The sequence below is a fragment of the Physella acuta genome, unplaced genomic scaffold (genome assembly GCF_028476545.2).
Source record: "Physella acuta isolate Inbredline_101_S28 unplaced genomic scaffold, ASM2847654v3 ptg001978l, whole genome shotgun sequence".
Classification (NCBI taxonomy): domain Eukaryota; kingdom Metazoa; phylum Mollusca; class Gastropoda; family Physidae; genus Physella; species Physella acuta.
This window is the reverse complement of record NW_026733483.1, coordinates 12723-30045: the sequence shown is the minus strand read 5'-3', so window position 1 is coordinate 30045 and position 17323 is coordinate 12723. Positions and strand designations below refer to the sequence as shown.

The following is a 17323-nucleotide window of genomic DNA, read 5'->3' as shown; positions in this document are numbered from 1 at the left end:
ACATCTACCATATTATTTTCAACAAAAGTCCGTAGCAAGTTCTCCATATATCGCTGAAGATTCTGACGTGATATCCGGCGAAAATAATATTTTGCCGACAGAAAGAGAGAGAGAGAGAGAGAGAGAGAGAGAGAGAGAGAGAGAGAGAGAGAGAGAGAGAGAGAGAGAGAGAGCAAGAGAAGTGCGCACTTGGGCTTTTATATATTAGGATGCACTAAAAAGTAGAAAATAAATTATACACTATTATTTAAATAACTATAAAGAAAGCGTGAGTCTCTTCTCAAATATTAGTAAAGGTATCCAATAGGTACTTAAGTGACCCACGTTTTTCTTTATAGTTAATCAAATAGTAGTTTATAATTTATTTTCTACTTTTCAGTGCATTATTACATAAAAGCTTGTTATTAAAACGTTTTTTAATGAATTTTTTTTTAGTTTTTTATGCATGTGCTGTTTAGTCTGTTGTGAGTCTAAAGATTATGTATTGTTGTTTTCGTTTCATCTTTTTTGTAGTGAGGGTGTGTGTCAGACCACATTTGTGTTTGTTTTTATGATTCTTTTGATTTCTTTTGGATGTAGCGAGATTTCTGGTTGTTTTTTTCTTTCCCCCAATTTTTGCCAGCTGGTCCGCGATCTCATTTCCTTGTATCTGGGGGTGGCCCGGGATCCACTGCAGCACAATCCTGCTGCAGGTATTTTTTAGCCTATCAAGTGCTGTCCTGAGTGATTGAATAAAGGATTCTGGATTTTTTACAAGCTTTTATTTAACTCACTTCCTCTGTCTGTCGACAGTCGTCAGTCGTCAGTCTAGACGGAAACGCAAGAGTAAAAATTCGGACCCTTCTACTTGACCGATACGATTCACATTTGACACGTGGGTCAAGACATGAAGACAATGCATTCTGAAACTAAATTTGACTTAATCGGATGCCTAATTAATTTTTTATGAATTAATAAAAATTTGGACCGAATTAGTAGGCATGTCTAGCCAACCACACCACACTCGTCATCACCTTCAATAGCTGCGCCATCACGTAATGGCTGCGTTCAAAAACCATTGCGCGCCTACTGAACGTGATGTTCAGTAGGCGCGCAATGGTTTTTAGTCATGTAACTCTATTGTAAATAAAACATGTAAAGTACTGAAAAAAAAATTCATAAAAAACGTTTTAATAACAAGCTTTTATGTAATGATGCACTAAAAAGTAGAAAATAAATTATAGACTACTATTTAAATAACTATAAAGAAAAGCGTGGGTGTCTTCCTTAACATTAGTAAAGGTATCCAATAGATACTAAAGTGACCCACGCTTTTCTTTATAGTTATTTAAATAGTAGTCTATAATTTATTTTTTACTTTTTAGTGCATCATTACATAAAAGCTTGTTATTAAAACGTTTTTTATGAATTTTTTTAGGGACTGCGGGACAGATTTTGCATCTGTAAGAAAGACTATCTGACTATCTGGAGATTCAGGGTGTTCTGACAGGAGGGTTGCTGCATGTTCTAAAGCTTCTTTCTCTGCTCTAAAATTGTCGGATAGGCTGCCTGTGGCTATTGACTTTTCTAAGCTTTCTCCATTTGGCCATTCAATAAGGACTCCAGCCCCGCCATTTTTTTGTGGCATCTTCAGCTGAGCCAACTGTGAATACTCTAATCCAGGTATTGCTGGGGTACTGATCCTTAATGAGCTTATATGTTATTTTCTTTAGTTCTTCTTGATCGTAGTCAGATTTTTTTTCAACTTGACGCACTTTCAGCAGTGCAAAGTCTTCATGGATGAAGCAACAGCTGAGTTCCCCACATCATTTGTATTCAAAATCATCAAGGACCTCCAGTAGCGGTTTTCTGACTAGGATTTAGAGGCAGAAGAAGTGAGACTGTTTCAAACCCCAATTGAAGCAAATGTAACCAGTTGCCCAGAAGAACAGCAGCTGGAGGTCATTGTATTGCAAGCAAATGACTTCCTTAGAGACAAGCTCAAAAATGGTGGGTGGGTTTTTTTGTGTTTGCCCAAGGAGAACAAACATGAACCTCGAGTGTATTGTCGGCACACGACAGTGTTTCTTTCAGACTTTTTCTCCTCGGGGGGGGGGGGGGCATTTAAAATGTGTACATATTTCTAAATAAATTATATTTCGTTTGGGGGGGGGGGGCACGGGGGACACCGCCACCCCAAAAAGATGCATGGAAGAAACTCTGGCCCCCGAACTGGTATTTGATAGTTAATGCGGCCCTCGGGCTGAAAAGTTTGGAGACCCCTGTACTACACCATGAGCTCCACACACAGGAAAACTTTTCGATAGGTTTTTTTGTTGACGAAACGATTATCTTTGCTTAGACACGTATTACTAGATGTGGTCCTCTTCGTATTCATCGTCCCTATATAATGTATGATATAATATAATGTACAATATAATGTATAATATAATTTACTTGTGTCTCTCGTGGTTGGGCAGTAGAGCTCATTGGCTAACCTGAAAGTCTCGAGTTTGAATATCAAGTGTCCACCCAACTCACGTTTGATCAATTAAAGGCGGCTGGGCATGGTGCTGAACATACCATATCTTCATCACATCATACCATCATATGTCGAGGTCAATAAACACATGAACTCTACTTTATCTGCCGTACAGATCATCAGGTCCGAAAGTAGAAGCTGGCATATACTTTTCTCTTCAGAGTTTAATTGAAAATATCGCGAGTCTAGTATCAGTTTTTGATATCTACAAATAGGGAAAGTTTATTTGTAATTTACTTGACGGTAATTTTTAAAATGTTTATATATATTATATACCAACAAACTGTATTGTTTACCCAAGGCAGCGTATTGTATACCCATCCTAGTAACGTTTATACCCATCACTGTAAAACTCTTTTATGTAATAATACATTAAAAATGATTTTTTTTAAAATATATAATAATACATACTATTTAAATAACTATAAAGATAAGCGCGGGTCGCCACGTTATCTATTGGCTACCTTTACTAATATTTAGGAAAAGACCCAAGCTTTTGTTTATAGTAATTTAAATAGTTGTGTATTACTATATATTTAAATAATTATTCCTTAAAGCTTGTTTTTAAAACATTGCATTTGCATTGAACCTTGACCCACGTGCCAAATTTGAAAAGAATCGGTTCGTTTGAAGTGCTCGAAATTTCGCTTGGAAGTTTTAATCTATGATGACAGTCAGGGGAAGCAAATTATATAAAAGCTTGAAAAAACAAAATGTTGTGCGATTCATACCATTGGCTATTGTATGACTATTTTAAGACATTGAATAAGGACCGAGCAAAGTACACATACAGGACCGGCGCTACCTATAAGGCGAACTAGGCGGTCGCCTAGGGCGCTATCCATGTGGGGGTGCAAAAATGTGTAATCGTTATTATTAAAAAGGTACCTAATAATTAATAACTTTGATTATATCATATAAGCTAAAGAAAGGGTAATATTCAAAAGCGTAGCGATCTATTTCGGCGACCAGGACTAACTATCCATTTAGTTAGACTTATAAATAGCTCTTCGCGTTGGTGAAAATGAGATTGTTCTACAGTAACTAACACACACTGTTGCGTAGGGGAAAAAAACAACTAAAGAAATTGTAGATTGAAAAAAGGCAAAGCTTTAAGCCACTTCCATGGCTTACTGATCCTCTTTAAATAGTCGAATAGGGGAAGAATGACTAGGGTATAAAAATGAATTCATTCAAAATGAATTATATGAATGCAAAAAACAAAACAAAAAACCATAAGAATAGAAACTAACACGGGAAACCATTACACATATAAAGTTTCCATATTTCATAATCTTTTGACCAACTTACCTAAGAAGGTACACTATTCATAACTTTCGGTGGGTAAAAAATAAGATATTTTAAAACTCCACTATTTCAGACCAGAAATGATTTTGAACCTATCTCTGTGTCGTTTGTTGTCTCATGGTGGATAAACTTTGCAATGAAATAGGTCAAATCAAATGGTGTAATTCAAAATTTAGTGAGACAGTCTACTAATACACACACACACACACACACACACACATATATATATATATATATATATATATATATATATATATATATATATATATATATATACTAGCTGCATACCCGTGCTCCTCCACGGTAAATCTATTTATCTATTTTAAAAGCACCAACTTAGGTACAGAACAAAACTAAACACAAACAAAATAAAAACACAAACTCAAACACGACGCAAACACAAAAGAAAACACAAAGCAACACACAAACGCAAAAGAAAAAAACAAACGCAAATAAAAACACAAATGAAAACACAAACACAATGCAAACACAAATGCAAACGCAAAAAAACACAAACGAAAACACAAACACAACACTCATAACATAAACACAACTTAAATGAAAACATAAACGCACAGTGCTTACAGTGTAGTCCGTGGCGCCAAATCGTATCCTGACTGAGCGCTGGCGGACGCGCCTGATTCAATTTAGTGAACGAATATAAAAACCCCAGCTTGTCCGCAAACCGAAAGATAGAAACAATAATTAGTAAACAGTTCGTTCAGTGTATAAAACAAATAAAGGATTGCCTTTTATCAATCCATGCTAATTATAATATTCTAACAATAATGTACTCTTACACATCCGCAGAATTTGCATTCACATTTTTCTAATTATATTATTGCAACAATAATTCCTTCTTGGGGGTTTAATCTGTTTAATATGTATTAGCAATGTGCGTGTATTTAATATTTTCTTTACGTTATGCAAAAGAGTAAAAACAGTAGCAACTATAAAATACATTTAAGTCGTTATATAAACAAACCCTACTCTATTACTTATAATAAGACTCTGCGATGCAAGTAAAAAGCACGACATGTGATGTGATTACTTTTAGGGTTCCAAAATCTATTGCGATGACGGACTGACACACTACATAGCCGCTTAGATTACAGATATAGGCCTATATGATATGAGACCCGAAAAAAATTGCAAGGGGGGGGGGGGTGGGCGGCGTTTTAATAAGCTTTGCCTAGGGCGCTAAATAACTTGGCGCCGGCACTGTACACATATAGAATAAATGCATACATTTGTATATTTATGTAGGCCCGAATTTTATTTATATGTAACATATGCATGATTATGAATATGCAATTGTGTGAAGTGTGTGAAATTCGTGTGAATTGGTATTGCTTTATTTTTAAATCTCAAGCGGTCTTTACAAAAGTGCAATAGGTTCACTAAGTATCAAGATGATACTCTTGCTAACACATCTAATAACAATAATACAAAACAGCTACATACATTTGTGGAACACTAAGATTAAACGTTGAGCAGAGAAAAATATTATTTATTCCCTCTTAATGTTATGCTTTAAGAATGTTTACAAAGACTGATAGGTCATTAAAATTCAGGTTTAAAATTTGACTACCGTCGAATAAACTCGATCTTGGTCAGTACGCCTATTGTATTAGCCTATTAATATTTCGGTATTAACGGGGTAAAACTGACCAGTGGACAACCTGTCTAAGCATTCTATTGAAGCGCTGTTAACGATCTAAAACTGACCAGTATACTGTTAGGGAATAAAGAAATAAAGCTGACCAGTACACAACTTGTTGTATGTAGCCGTCTGTTCTTGCAACGAGGAAAAACTGAATTGAATTTACCACCTGTGAGAGAAGATACAGAGTTGAGCATTAAAGGTGGATGTTGGAATGGAGTTTGAAGATCGAAATAAAATCAAGTTCTTAAGATATTTTTACCCATAGCTTGTGTACACTGTTTGAGAGATAGAAGCTGAAGTTAGAGTTTCTTTCAGATGTTTAGACGCAATTTTGTTATCTGAGGGGAGGGAGGGTGAGCGGGGGGCTAATGTAAAAAAAAATTACATTGGTTATTTTGCCACATATTCCTGTTATTACATTCCCTTGGATTGGTCAATAGCGCCCAACTTTTCCTCAAGAAAACACAAACCTCGTTGAAAAAAACCTATACTGAACATCTTGTTATTTGATCTTTCAATTATTTATACAATGCTTTTGAGATCGTGAATCTAATCCAATGCTATGCCCGTGAGCGAGACAGGCCACAACCAGTGGTTCTTCCAGACTTTTTTATTCGGGGGGCACTTGATATTTTCGGGGGGGGGGGGGGGGGCGGACAACATTTTCCCGGGGTGGGGGAGCAAAATTATATGTTTTTTATATAAATTCCATTTCGTTCAGCCCCCCCCCCCCCCCTGAAGAGATGCCTGAAAGAAACTCTGACCACAGCAAGAATTGTCGTGAATTTGTTGCCAGTCCTCGAGCCGTAGGAGACTGCCGGGGTTTTACTTCATCGCCAGGATTATCGCACCAGCTTGTTTGGACAAGGGTCAGTTCCATCGAGGGATGACATTTAGCTTAGATATCAGACTCAAGACTTCTGTGTCTAGGCCTCGTCATTTCCTAACTGTTAAAATATTGATATTAGTTTAAATGGAAAAAAAAACTTTTTTTAATAAGGAAAAGTAAAGTAGGAACAGTAGAAATTGATGTTAAATTAAGAAACAGTCATAATAAACATTTAAGAGACATACTAAAGTTTTATTTTTAAAATATCAGATGACTTAATTAACTGGATATGATATTTTAAAGACTGAGTAGGTTATATATCGCTGTTTCCTCTTGCAGTCCAATAAATGGGATTAAAATAATGTATGTCTCTGTCAGTGGCGTAGCCAGGATCGTCTCATGGGGGGGGGGGTTCAAATTTTTTCCCGCATTATAAATGTATATATATCAGAGGCGTAGCATCCCTCTCCGGCCCCCGAGGATAAACTTTTGATTTGCACCCCCCCCCCCTTAGACTTTCGATTTTGCACCCCCCGCTCAACCTTTATGTATCTACCGAAGGGTCTATGGGGGGATCCTGACCCCCCCTCCTAACCCCCCCCCCCTGTCTACGCCACTGGTCTCTGTACAAACACCGTTGTTACTATTTGTCATTGAAAGTTTTACATATAATCGTTTCATTAAAAGTTTCTCTGTATTTGGTACTCATTTTATAGTAGAACACAATACTTGTATTGGATTGCACAGATTCGCAGATAAAAGCAAATGAACATATGACGTTGAACAGGTTTTCTTGTAATCGATTCGCACTAATATCGGGAAAAATGACGACAGCTAACGATATGATTACATTGGGTATCGTGGACACGATCAAAGTACTCGACATCAACATGACCATCTTCGATGCTTTCTTCCCCTTGTTCGACGTCGCATCTATCGGATCATTGCAGTGTTGTTGACGCCATTTTAAATTGTGATTCAGTTTCCAAATTAAAATGGCTGTGAAGAAAAACACGAGGAGAATCGAGAACCCGCTCATGGCCGTGTTGACAAGCAACGAAGCGGTACCGATGTACATTCTGTTGCTGGCAAATTGTAGGGTGAGGACTGACTCGTTTCTGGGGAGGATCAGCTGCCAGTCCAGGTAGACAGAGGCGTACTCCGGCATCACCATCACGGCAGAGAACACCAGCATCAAACAAATGGCGATCTTCGTTCTTCTGGGCGTGACGATGGCCTTGACCTTGAGGGGGAGGGCCACGCTGATGCACCTCTCTGCTGTGACGTAAGCCATGATCAGGTAGGCTATCCTGGTGCACACCACGTGCGGCCAACCGGCAGCCACATAGACCAGGTGCCTCATGTTGACTCTCACACCTGAGTACTCGACTAACGGGTTGAGAAAAAAAGAACACTCCAGTAAATAGACGAAGTTCAATATGTCTGTTGCCGCCAGGGCAAACAAACAAATGTTCATGGCGCTTTTCAATCCTTGCTTGTAGAAGATAATCATGTTGATGACATTGGTCACAATTCCAAACACAGAGAAGAAAAAATAGAGAAAAACAACATTTACTATCTCGATTATCATTCTTGTTTCCTGCTTGAGTATCACGTCCCCTGTTTTGTCCTCTTCAGCCATTTTGTTTTTAGATTAAATTACTCGACTCTGAAAATATTTTGTTTTTAGATTAAATTACTCGACTCTGAAAATATTTTGTTTTTAGATTAAATTACTCGACTCAGAAAATATTTTGATTAAATTTCCCGGCTCAATATAACTAAATAAAGTTTTTATCCTGAAGCAACTAGCTCACTGGAAACTCACTAAAATTTGTTATTTTAAACTCCCTTTAATATTTTGAACTATCTAAAGTTCTATACTCGATAGATCCCACCTAAAGATTATATATCTACAATGCCACACAAGGCTAATTTTTTTTTAAAACTTCATTGACAAAAAATGTTCAAGTTTAAAATAACCGTATATTATTATAGAGCAGCTTATTAAACTATTTCACAAAATAAATTTCATAGACATAGCAATAACCAATGAAAACTTGAGAGTGTGCACTAACAGACGATTGAGGAACACTGCCAGAGACTGTACGTTTATATTGTAAAACACCTGGTGTCTCGAACATTCCAGAACTTCCTAGATATGTCATTCATTAGCCATAATTAGGTTCATGAATTTTTCGAATTGACAATTTCTAAACGGACATTAACTGTGATGCAACAACCAATCAAATTCAAACTCACAAGGAGTCGTGGCAAAAGAGTTTCGATTTTTAAACTCAACTTTTTCTCTTTCTGCGTTTCTTTTTAAAAATCGAATGTAAAAAAAAACACCTGGTAATTTCATGAAAATTGCCTATACGTGTTGCAGTGATTAGCCACCGAGAATGGTTTTGGATGCATAATCCAAAACAAAAATTCAGCCTTTTTAAATAATTAGTAATGCTATTTGTTTGTATGTCCGATCATCTCCATTTGCATTTGAAGAAAAGCGTTTCGCCCGATTTGAAATTTCCCATGCCATTAGATATTTAATAAATGACGCAGGCATCAAATTAAAAAAGGGTATTAGATGTGCCATTATTAGTTTGTGTTACCACTTCTCAGATTCTTGCAAAAAAAAAAAACGAATGTCACATTGCTGTCCCTGGTTTTGGAACGTGTAGGTAGTGCACTTGACATGCAGATGGAGCGATAAGTGTTCAATGCGCGCCTGACCTTGCTGGTCTGATGACCTATGATGACTTCTGATGACCTATGATGACCTATGATGACCTATGATGACCTATAATGACCTATGATGACCTATGATGACCTATGATGACCTATGATGACCTATGATGCCATCAGCTCTCTAGTCTTTGTTTACTACATCTCTTCGATATGCCACACGATCTACATCCAAACTAGTTTGTCGTTTATCTTGTCGGAAGGTCTCGCTCCTGATAGGTTGTTATTAACACGTTTTTCTTAACTCAGCTTCGCGTTTGTGGATTTGTGGATTTGTTTGTTTGTTGTTAAAATTGACATCGAAAATTAGCCCACTTCTGATTGCTCTAGAGATCTGAAATTTGGCATACACGCTACTTTCGCCTAACAATTTCAGATGCAATCATAAAAACTAGCAATTAGAGACCGTAATTAGCTTAATTTAATTACGCCCCAAGGACCATAAATTTGAGGACATGATTTCTAAAGATACCGACAAGACTGGAGGCCTATTGAAACAGTTACTTCGGCCCCAATCGATGTGAGCGCGCTGGCCGTGATCGTATAGTGGTTAGTACTTCGCGTTGTGGCCGCGACAACCCAGGTTCGAATCCTGGTCGCTCAATATTTTTAGTCCGTGTATTTATAAACACTTAGTCAATTCATACTTAATCAAGTCATTAGATAAAGTAGAAAATGAACTATATAAAAACTTTTTTAAAAACCACGTTTTTCATGTGTAGCAACGGACTAAAAAGGAGAAAATAAAATACTTAAAAAAAACTTTTTAAAAAACCCCGTTTTTCTTGTGGACTAAAAAGTAGAAAATAACTATTTACATACATTTGATGACAAAAAACGTGGGTCGGGCAGATGGGTCGGGAAATTTGATGGTGAACGTACCCACGTTTTTTGTCATCAAATGTATGTAAATAGTTATTTTCTACTTTTTAGTCCACAAGAAAAACGTGGTTTTTTAAAAAGTTTTTTTTAAGTATTTTATTTTAAATCTCGTATCGCTTTTATTTTCTACCTGTTGATCAAACACTTCTAAGCTAAGTTTAGACTGCACATGTTGTTGTTTTCTACAGATTGCGTCCGGCAAGTTGTTTGGTGAGAGTCATCTGGATTCTAGTTTGGTTTTTTAACGAGGTTTTTCTTTTGGTAACCTAATCGTTTGAATAGTTGAACTAATTTGACCACTAATGAAGTTTGACCCTATCGGACCAGAATATCAAAAGGGCAAAGTCGAGCCCATTATTTTACATTTCGGCACATATAGGGATAGTGTGGTCACTACTGAGCCGAGCATAGTCTTACGATCACCAACGTAAGTCGGATACCTATTAGAGCTGAGGAGACACAGTGGAATCTTACGAGCTCGAGACTTTTGGGTTCGTAATCAAGTATTCGACCACTCTACTCCCCCCCTCCATTCCACCTCGGAGCACAGTAACTAATTTATATCCCCCCCCCCCCCCCCCCCGGAGATAAATTTCTGGAAAAAAAACTAAATGCGATAAGGGACTAAAATATGGTCAATCGGACATTGTAAATCAGAGAGTTGGACATCTTATTGAACCTAATAGAGGCAAACATATAACGAGGTGTGTGGCATTGAACACGTCGTGTACACTAATTACAAAAACAAATCGATACAACCAACTTGTCACTGACGAAATAACTCCGCCACCATCACGTGATTTTACACGCGCCTCAGCCGGTGTCATCATTTTAAACGGTCACGCTTCAAAAATTTAATTTCTTCTGAAATTAAATCGCAATCAGGAAAGAAGAAACGAACAAACGCAAGATATTTTAATAATCTACGGCTATCATGCTCATGCTATGGAATCAATTCTGCCGTCACGTTTTGTATAGAACAATTCATCACAACAAAAATTTGAAAGTTATCAGTTTTTCTTATCAGCGGAAGTAACTAAAACAACCCGACGGCTGAGAAAGTTGGGTAAGTGGTGGGACCGATCACTTAATTCTAGAACCTTCTCTCTCATGACTTTAGTGGTTTCTTTAATGTTTTGAGGCACTATTCCCAAAACATGCACTAAAATAGTATGGTGCAAATTAAAGAGTACCTGTTCAATAGCCAATAGCTTTTCAAAATTGTTCATAAAATGTAATATTTATTAAAATTTAATTAATAAAATAAAAATTAAATAGTTTTTCTATTTGTATTTTTAAAAATAAGTTCAATTTTTATATGCATTAAATGTGTGCACTAATTAACAGAAAATAACATTTAAAAACGTTTATTTTTTTTTATTTTTTTGTTGTTGTAGGTAACATTCATTATTTGTGCTATTTTATTGTCATTTTACTTGCAATATAAGCTAGTGATACAGGGGTCAGGTCACATCCCCAACCCTTATCTCTAGCTATTTGTTGAGTTGGCCCAGTTAAAATTCACTTTTAATAGAGGTAACAAAAAAATTTCTTTTTAAATATATATATATATATATATATATATATATATATATATATATATATATATATATATATATATTTAATAATCTCAACACCCATTAATCTAGTGAACACAAACCAAAGTAGCTTCACTTGTAAAGTTGTAACCAAGAGACAAGAGATTACATAGCATAGAAATTGTCAATATACGAAGTACAGAGAAAGTATTGTAATCGTGCAAAAAAAAATCGAGATTTTTACAGATCTCGACGTTTTACACCTCACTGATACAGAAAAACATAATTTTGCAATCCTGTCCGTATGTCTGTGTGTCTGTCTGTCTGTCTGTCTGTCCGTGTGTAAACACGATAACTTGAGTACCGTTACAGCTAGGTTGATGAAATTTCATATATAGGTATTTTATCAAAATCGTAGATCCGTATCACCTTTTGAGCGATTTCCAATAACCTGAAGTGGTACTTATTCTACTTTGAATTTTTCAAAAGCCTATAACTTGAGTACTATTTCACTTAGATAAATTAAATTTTACACGTAAGTAAAAGATCTAATTCTCTACCTTCTGTTAAATTTTGAGTAATTTTCGTTGACCGAAAGTACTAATTTACGCTATTTCCGATTTCTCAAAAAACGCACGTAAATTTATAAAGTACTAATAATATTGCGCACTATTATGCACATTTTATTAGGCGTTCACTTAGTGTGCAATTCTTTTTTTTACGAAATTCCATTCTATTATAAAAAGTTTAAGTAATTAAAAATGGATTACAAATATTGTCTATGTCCTGAGTTGACATCCCTCGTAGTTTTATTTTAGAATATCCGAGAAAGTTTAGGGGAGATCACTCTCGGTTTATTTAAAACCCATTTTAATTAGCGCTGCCGAGTTGATAATTAACAATTACATTCTACTAAAAAAGTAGATTACATTTGACTGCTGAACACTGTTTTAATTAGCATCCTACAAAACCCGATTCATTATTTTTTCTATATCTTTATGATTTTTTTTTAGTAAAAATCAAACATTTGAACATACAATTTTATTAATTTTTAAACTTGTATTAGTCTAACCAGAGAACTTTCCTTGCAGCACAATGTGTCCGGACTGCTTGTCTCTGAGAAAGTAGACGAAAGGATGGTCAGCAAGAAATTTCTTCCTCGTCTGACTTGCCACATTGGCAGGACCCGTGATGACGCCAGTAGCAGCAGAGATTCCAGTCTCATGGACGTCAATCCTGGCTTTGTGAATCAACATTTGAAGGTACACTCCACCTGCACGCGTACAACCAACGTTAGTCATATATATATATATATATATATATATATATATATATATATATAATATATATATATATATATATATATATACATATATATATATATATATATATATATATATATATATATATTATATGTATATATATATATATATATATATATATATATAATATATATATATACATATATATATATATATATATATATATATATATATATATATATATATATATACATATATATATATATATATATATATATATGTATATATATATATATATATATATATATATATATATATATACATATATATATATATATATATGTATATATATATATATATATATACATATATATATATATATATTATGTATATATATATATATATATAATGTATATATATATATATATATATACATATATATATATATATATATGTATATATAATATATGTATACATATATATATATAGTATATGTATATTATATATATATGTAAAACTTTGGGATGCTGACACCCAGTCTCTGTAGGGTCAGACCAGTTAACAGTTCCTCAACTTTCCCCGGTGTTACCAAAAGTTCTTCTGTTTAAAACAACCTTAATTAAATTATTGCCTAGACCTAGTAAATCAACATTGCAAAAGTTGTAAGAACCTTTTGTTTGAAATGTTTTTTAGCATTTTAGAAAATATAACTATTTAGTAAATTGTGAAAGTAGTTGTATTAAAATGTTATTAGTAGAGTGCATGTATTCAAACTGTGTTTTGTATTTAGGAGAGTAATAATATTTTTTTTATAAATGACAAACCTATTTTTTTTATCCCATCCACCTTTTGTGGAAGAACGATGTAAAAACAAAATCTTCCACCCAGGAGTGGCAGCTCCACCACATCCACCTCATTCAAGTTATCCCGTTTGAAGTTTGTCGTCCGTTCGTCATTCATCAGCGCCACCTGCAGTTGTCGGACATGACAACATCAACATCTGAGTGATCTGAGGTCACCGCCTCTTGTTGGCAACAATGATATTATTTTCATAACGGTTAAAGTTTTTATTTTTAAAACCTGCGAGTATTTTGGGATCATCAGTTTGTGACTCATGCTTAAATACATATTGGGGTGCTTATGGGTCGCTGTTGGGCTCTTATTTAGCCATGCTTTGGTTGTGTCTTCATATGGGAAAGTCATGTTTATGCTGGTTTATATGGTTCAGTCATATATTGGTGGAGGGGTTATATAGTTCAGTCATATATTGGTGGAGGGTTTATATAGTTCACTCATGCTGTTGAATAGTTTATAAGGTTAAGTCATAAATTAGTGGATGGTTTGTATTAGGGTCAATATATTTGATGGCATTCAAATCGGAAGTTATCCATTAGTTTGTACATATTTATCATGTTGAAATAAAGTAAGTTACCTGGCTAACAGAGTGACCGTTCTTGTAGAAAGTCTGATTTCTGGTCCGTTCTGCTGAAAAAGTTCTCTCCCAGCTTCCCTCTAAAACAACTGCGTTCAGAAGGTAAACATCCGAGAGGGAATCTACAGAGCCAAGAAAAAACATTGGCGAAATTATTGCCTGAATGTCGCTCAATAGTGAACAAAATCACATGCTGGTTTGTTAAATTATGTTAGCTAGGGCATGGAAGCCTAATCTAAGTCAAACTATGATCTGCGATGGGTTTTAGTGCCTTATATTTGTTTACTCGTTTTTTTTCGATTATCAATTACATTAGCTTTTTTTTATATTGGATATGGCGTGTAGGCCAAATCTACAATAATCAACTATGGTCCGTAGTTGGATTTAGCGCTATATATGGTTTTTTAAACTACCCAAGTATCAAATTATTTAACTCTTCTCTTTTGCAACATCAATGACATTAACTTTTAATCTCCTACTAACCAATAATTCAACTAGATAACGTACAAACCAATATATATATATATATATATATATATATATATATATATATATATATATATATATATATATATATATATATATATATATATATATATATATATAGTTTTAGTGATAGCGAATGAAACAGTGAAATATGTTCACAAACAGCACGTAACATATTAGTGTCGTGTGAGTTGTCCGCACATCATTGCTTGCCTCCTGCACAAGTCTGAGGTGAAACACGTCTGTGATGACTACCTTGACCTTGTAGTAACTGGTGATGTTGTGTATAAATACCGGGTTGATCTCATCTCTATGGTCCATGTAGAAGGTGTTTACTGTGCTAAGTCCGATGTGTCGCACGGAGTTGAACTAGACAACAGGATGGACATTACAATAATCAACAACTCGCTCGTTATAAACATATTGTATACCAACGAACTGTATTGTATACCCATCCTTGTAACATTTATACCCATCACTATATAGTGTATAGCATGGCTGTATATTATCATGTGACTGTACACTTTAAACAAGCTACCCAAGGCTCCAATACAAGGCTTACATCTGTGATAAGTTCTCTGTACATCTCATGTACAGCGTCACCTAGGTCGGTAATTCTCAGAGTCGTGGTCATCTCACGTGACGTCTGACCTCTGGCACCAAGTGACATCATTGTCAAGGCCGCGTGGATGCTAAAAATAGCCAGGAATTTTTCGTTATTCCATACCTAGGGCGACATTTTTATAACTGGTGGGGGGGGGGGGGGGGGGGGGAGGAGGAGGGCACTGCAAATATTTGTTTTAGCGAATGTTTGAACAAAAAAATTTCAAGGTGGGGTGGGGCCGACACTGGTATAATTTTTTCCCCATTATATTTCATGGGGGTGGTGTACGCGTGTTTTGGGGGGACGGTGCCCCCCCCCCCTTCCCCCCCCCCCCCCCCCCCGAAGAGACGCTTGAAAGAAAAACTACTTTCAAATGGCTACAGGACATTACCCCCCTGGATATTGCCCCCCCCCCCGGACATTCCCCCCCCCCGTATTTACCCCCCGGAGCAATTACCCCCCTGTCAATTACCCCCCTGTCAATTACCCCCCCGGGGAATTACCCCCCCCTATCAAGTTAAAATCCTAACTCTAACTAGAATTTTATCCCTATATACTACTTTAATCCAAACCTTAAGAAAAAGACCAAAACCTAAGCATCCACCTTAGCCTAAAACTTCACTCAAAACCAAAACCAAAGCTAGACACAACCCTAACCCTAAAACTAGCTCTAACCCTAACCCTAACCCTAACCTTAACCCTAGCCCTAAAACCTAACCCTAACCCTAACCATAACCCCAGCCCTAAAACCTAACCCTAACCCTAGCCCTAGCCCTAGCCCTAACCCTAACCCTAACCCTAACCTTAACCCTAGCCCTAAAACCTAACCCTAACCCTAACCATAACCCCAGCCCTAAAACCTAACCCTAACCCTAACCCTAACCCTAACCCTAGCCCTAGCCCTAGCCCTAGCCCTAGCCCTAACCCTAGCCCTAGCCCTAGCCCTAACCCTAACCCTAACCCTAACCCTAGCCCTAGCCCTAACCCTAGCCCTAACCCTAACCCTACCTCTAACCCTGTCCGGGGGGGGGGGTAATGTCCTACTGGTTGGGGGGTAATTGACAGGGGGGGTAATTACTCTGGGGGGTAATGTCGGAAGGAAATATCCGGGGGGTAATTGACAGGGGGGAAATGCCCTGTTCCCCTTTCAAATATATGTAGTTATTTTACCAGAACGGAGAATAGACGCTATTCGGCGTGTCCACTGCCAGCCGCCCATACAGCGCCTGGGAAAATTGTGTCGACGCCTCTGACAAGTCTTTTGGTTGCAGCCGGTCACCGTAGACCAAGTGACCAGCACTGGCCAGAAATGTCAGCACGGCCAGCATCTGCTTATTGAAGTGACCACATCAACATCGCTCTATCTTTGGTAATTAAGTGTCTTAACGCTAATTAGTTTAATATTATGGTGTGATAAAATACATTTCAAACCTTAAGCAATAATTTGTTATACATGATAAAGTATAGGAATAAATCACCAACATTTAATTAAAACCTACCTTAGCGGTCAAATGTGTTGAATGCAAGTATCAAAAACCAATTGACCTAATTAAACTTGATGGATCTATGCACGAGGACCAAGCGGTTGGGGTTCAATAAATGGCTCACGCTTTTTTTAAATTGATTGCCCTCCCCCCCCCCCCCCTCCACCATAAAAAAAAGTCTTTATCTGAGTTACTTCCCGCTAACCAAGGGGAATAACTGATAATAACTTAAATATGAGTTTGCTCGGCTGGTTGATTTTCCTGAAATCACAGCTTAATATCATTAATTACACGACATATTAGTTAATCTGGCTTCTGAATTCAGTAAATTGGTAAATTTTTCATTCATAATTTACACCCAAAAATCAAAATTACAGTGTAAAAAAAATACGTATGTGTCTTGTGTGGTGTTTTGTATCAAGACATTGAATATTTAAATTTCATTTCATATTCGCTGACTAACAACAAACATTCTAATATATAAAAGGTAAAATCTCTCTGCATCAAATAATGTTTTTAAAACGACTGAAGGACAGCAACTTTCAGAGCCAACTAGACTACCC

At 36.3% G+C, this 17323-nt stretch overlaps 2 protein-coding genes across 2 annotated transcripts; both read right to left on the bottom strand.

The window, feature by feature from the left end:
- Positions 1-5207: 5207 nt before the first annotated feature.
- Positions 5208-7966, bottom strand: LOC131931476 (uncharacterized). The gene is made up of 2 exons (XM_059288287.1): positions 7401-7966; positions 5208-5262 (listed from the first exon to the last, which is right to left on the bottom strand). The coding sequence occupies exons 1-2, from the start codon at positions 7964-7966 to the stop codon at positions 5208-5210; spliced, it is 621 nt and encodes a 206-aa protein (XP_059144270.1).
- A 4593-nt stretch (positions 7967-12559) lies between these two features.
- On the bottom strand, positions 12560-16856 carry LOC131931475 (leukocyte elastase inhibitor B-like). The gene is made up of 8 exons (XM_059288285.1): positions 16776-16856; positions 16447-16604; positions 15235-15364; positions 14846-15041; positions 14187-14308; positions 13579-13723; positions 13273-13354; positions 12560-12728 (listed from the first exon to the last, which is right to left on the bottom strand). Exons 2-8 carry the CDS (start codon positions 16602-16604, stop codon positions 12560-12562), a joined length of 1002 nt encoding a protein of 333 aa, XP_059144268.1. The 5' UTR covers positions 16776-16856.
- Between the last annotated feature and the right edge of the window lie 467 nt (positions 16857-17323).

Excerpts from the sequence above, each read along its gene's own strand:
- LOC131931475 (XM_059288285.1), bottom strand. The coding sequence starts at position 16,604 with ATGCTGGCCGTGCTGACATTTCTGGCCAGTGCTGGTCACTTGGTCTAC. Across the intron at positions 15,365-16,446 it reads AGCGTCTATTCTCCGTTCTG|CATCCACGCGGCCTTGACAA; the intron begins GTAAAATAACTA and ends GGCTATTTTTAG. Across the intron at positions 15,042-15,234 it reads ACAGAGAACTTATCACAGAT|TTCAACTCCGTGCGACACAT; the intron begins GTAAGCCTTGTA and ends CCTGTTGTCTAG.
- LOC131931476 (XM_059288287.1), bottom strand. The coding sequence starts at position 7,966 with ATGGCTGAAGAGGACAAAACAGGGGACGTGATACTCAAGCAGGAAACA. Across the intron at positions 5,263-7,400 it reads CAATTTGCCAGCAACAGAAT|ATGTGTTAGCAAGAGTATCA; the intron begins GTACATCGGTAC and ends TATTGTTATTAG.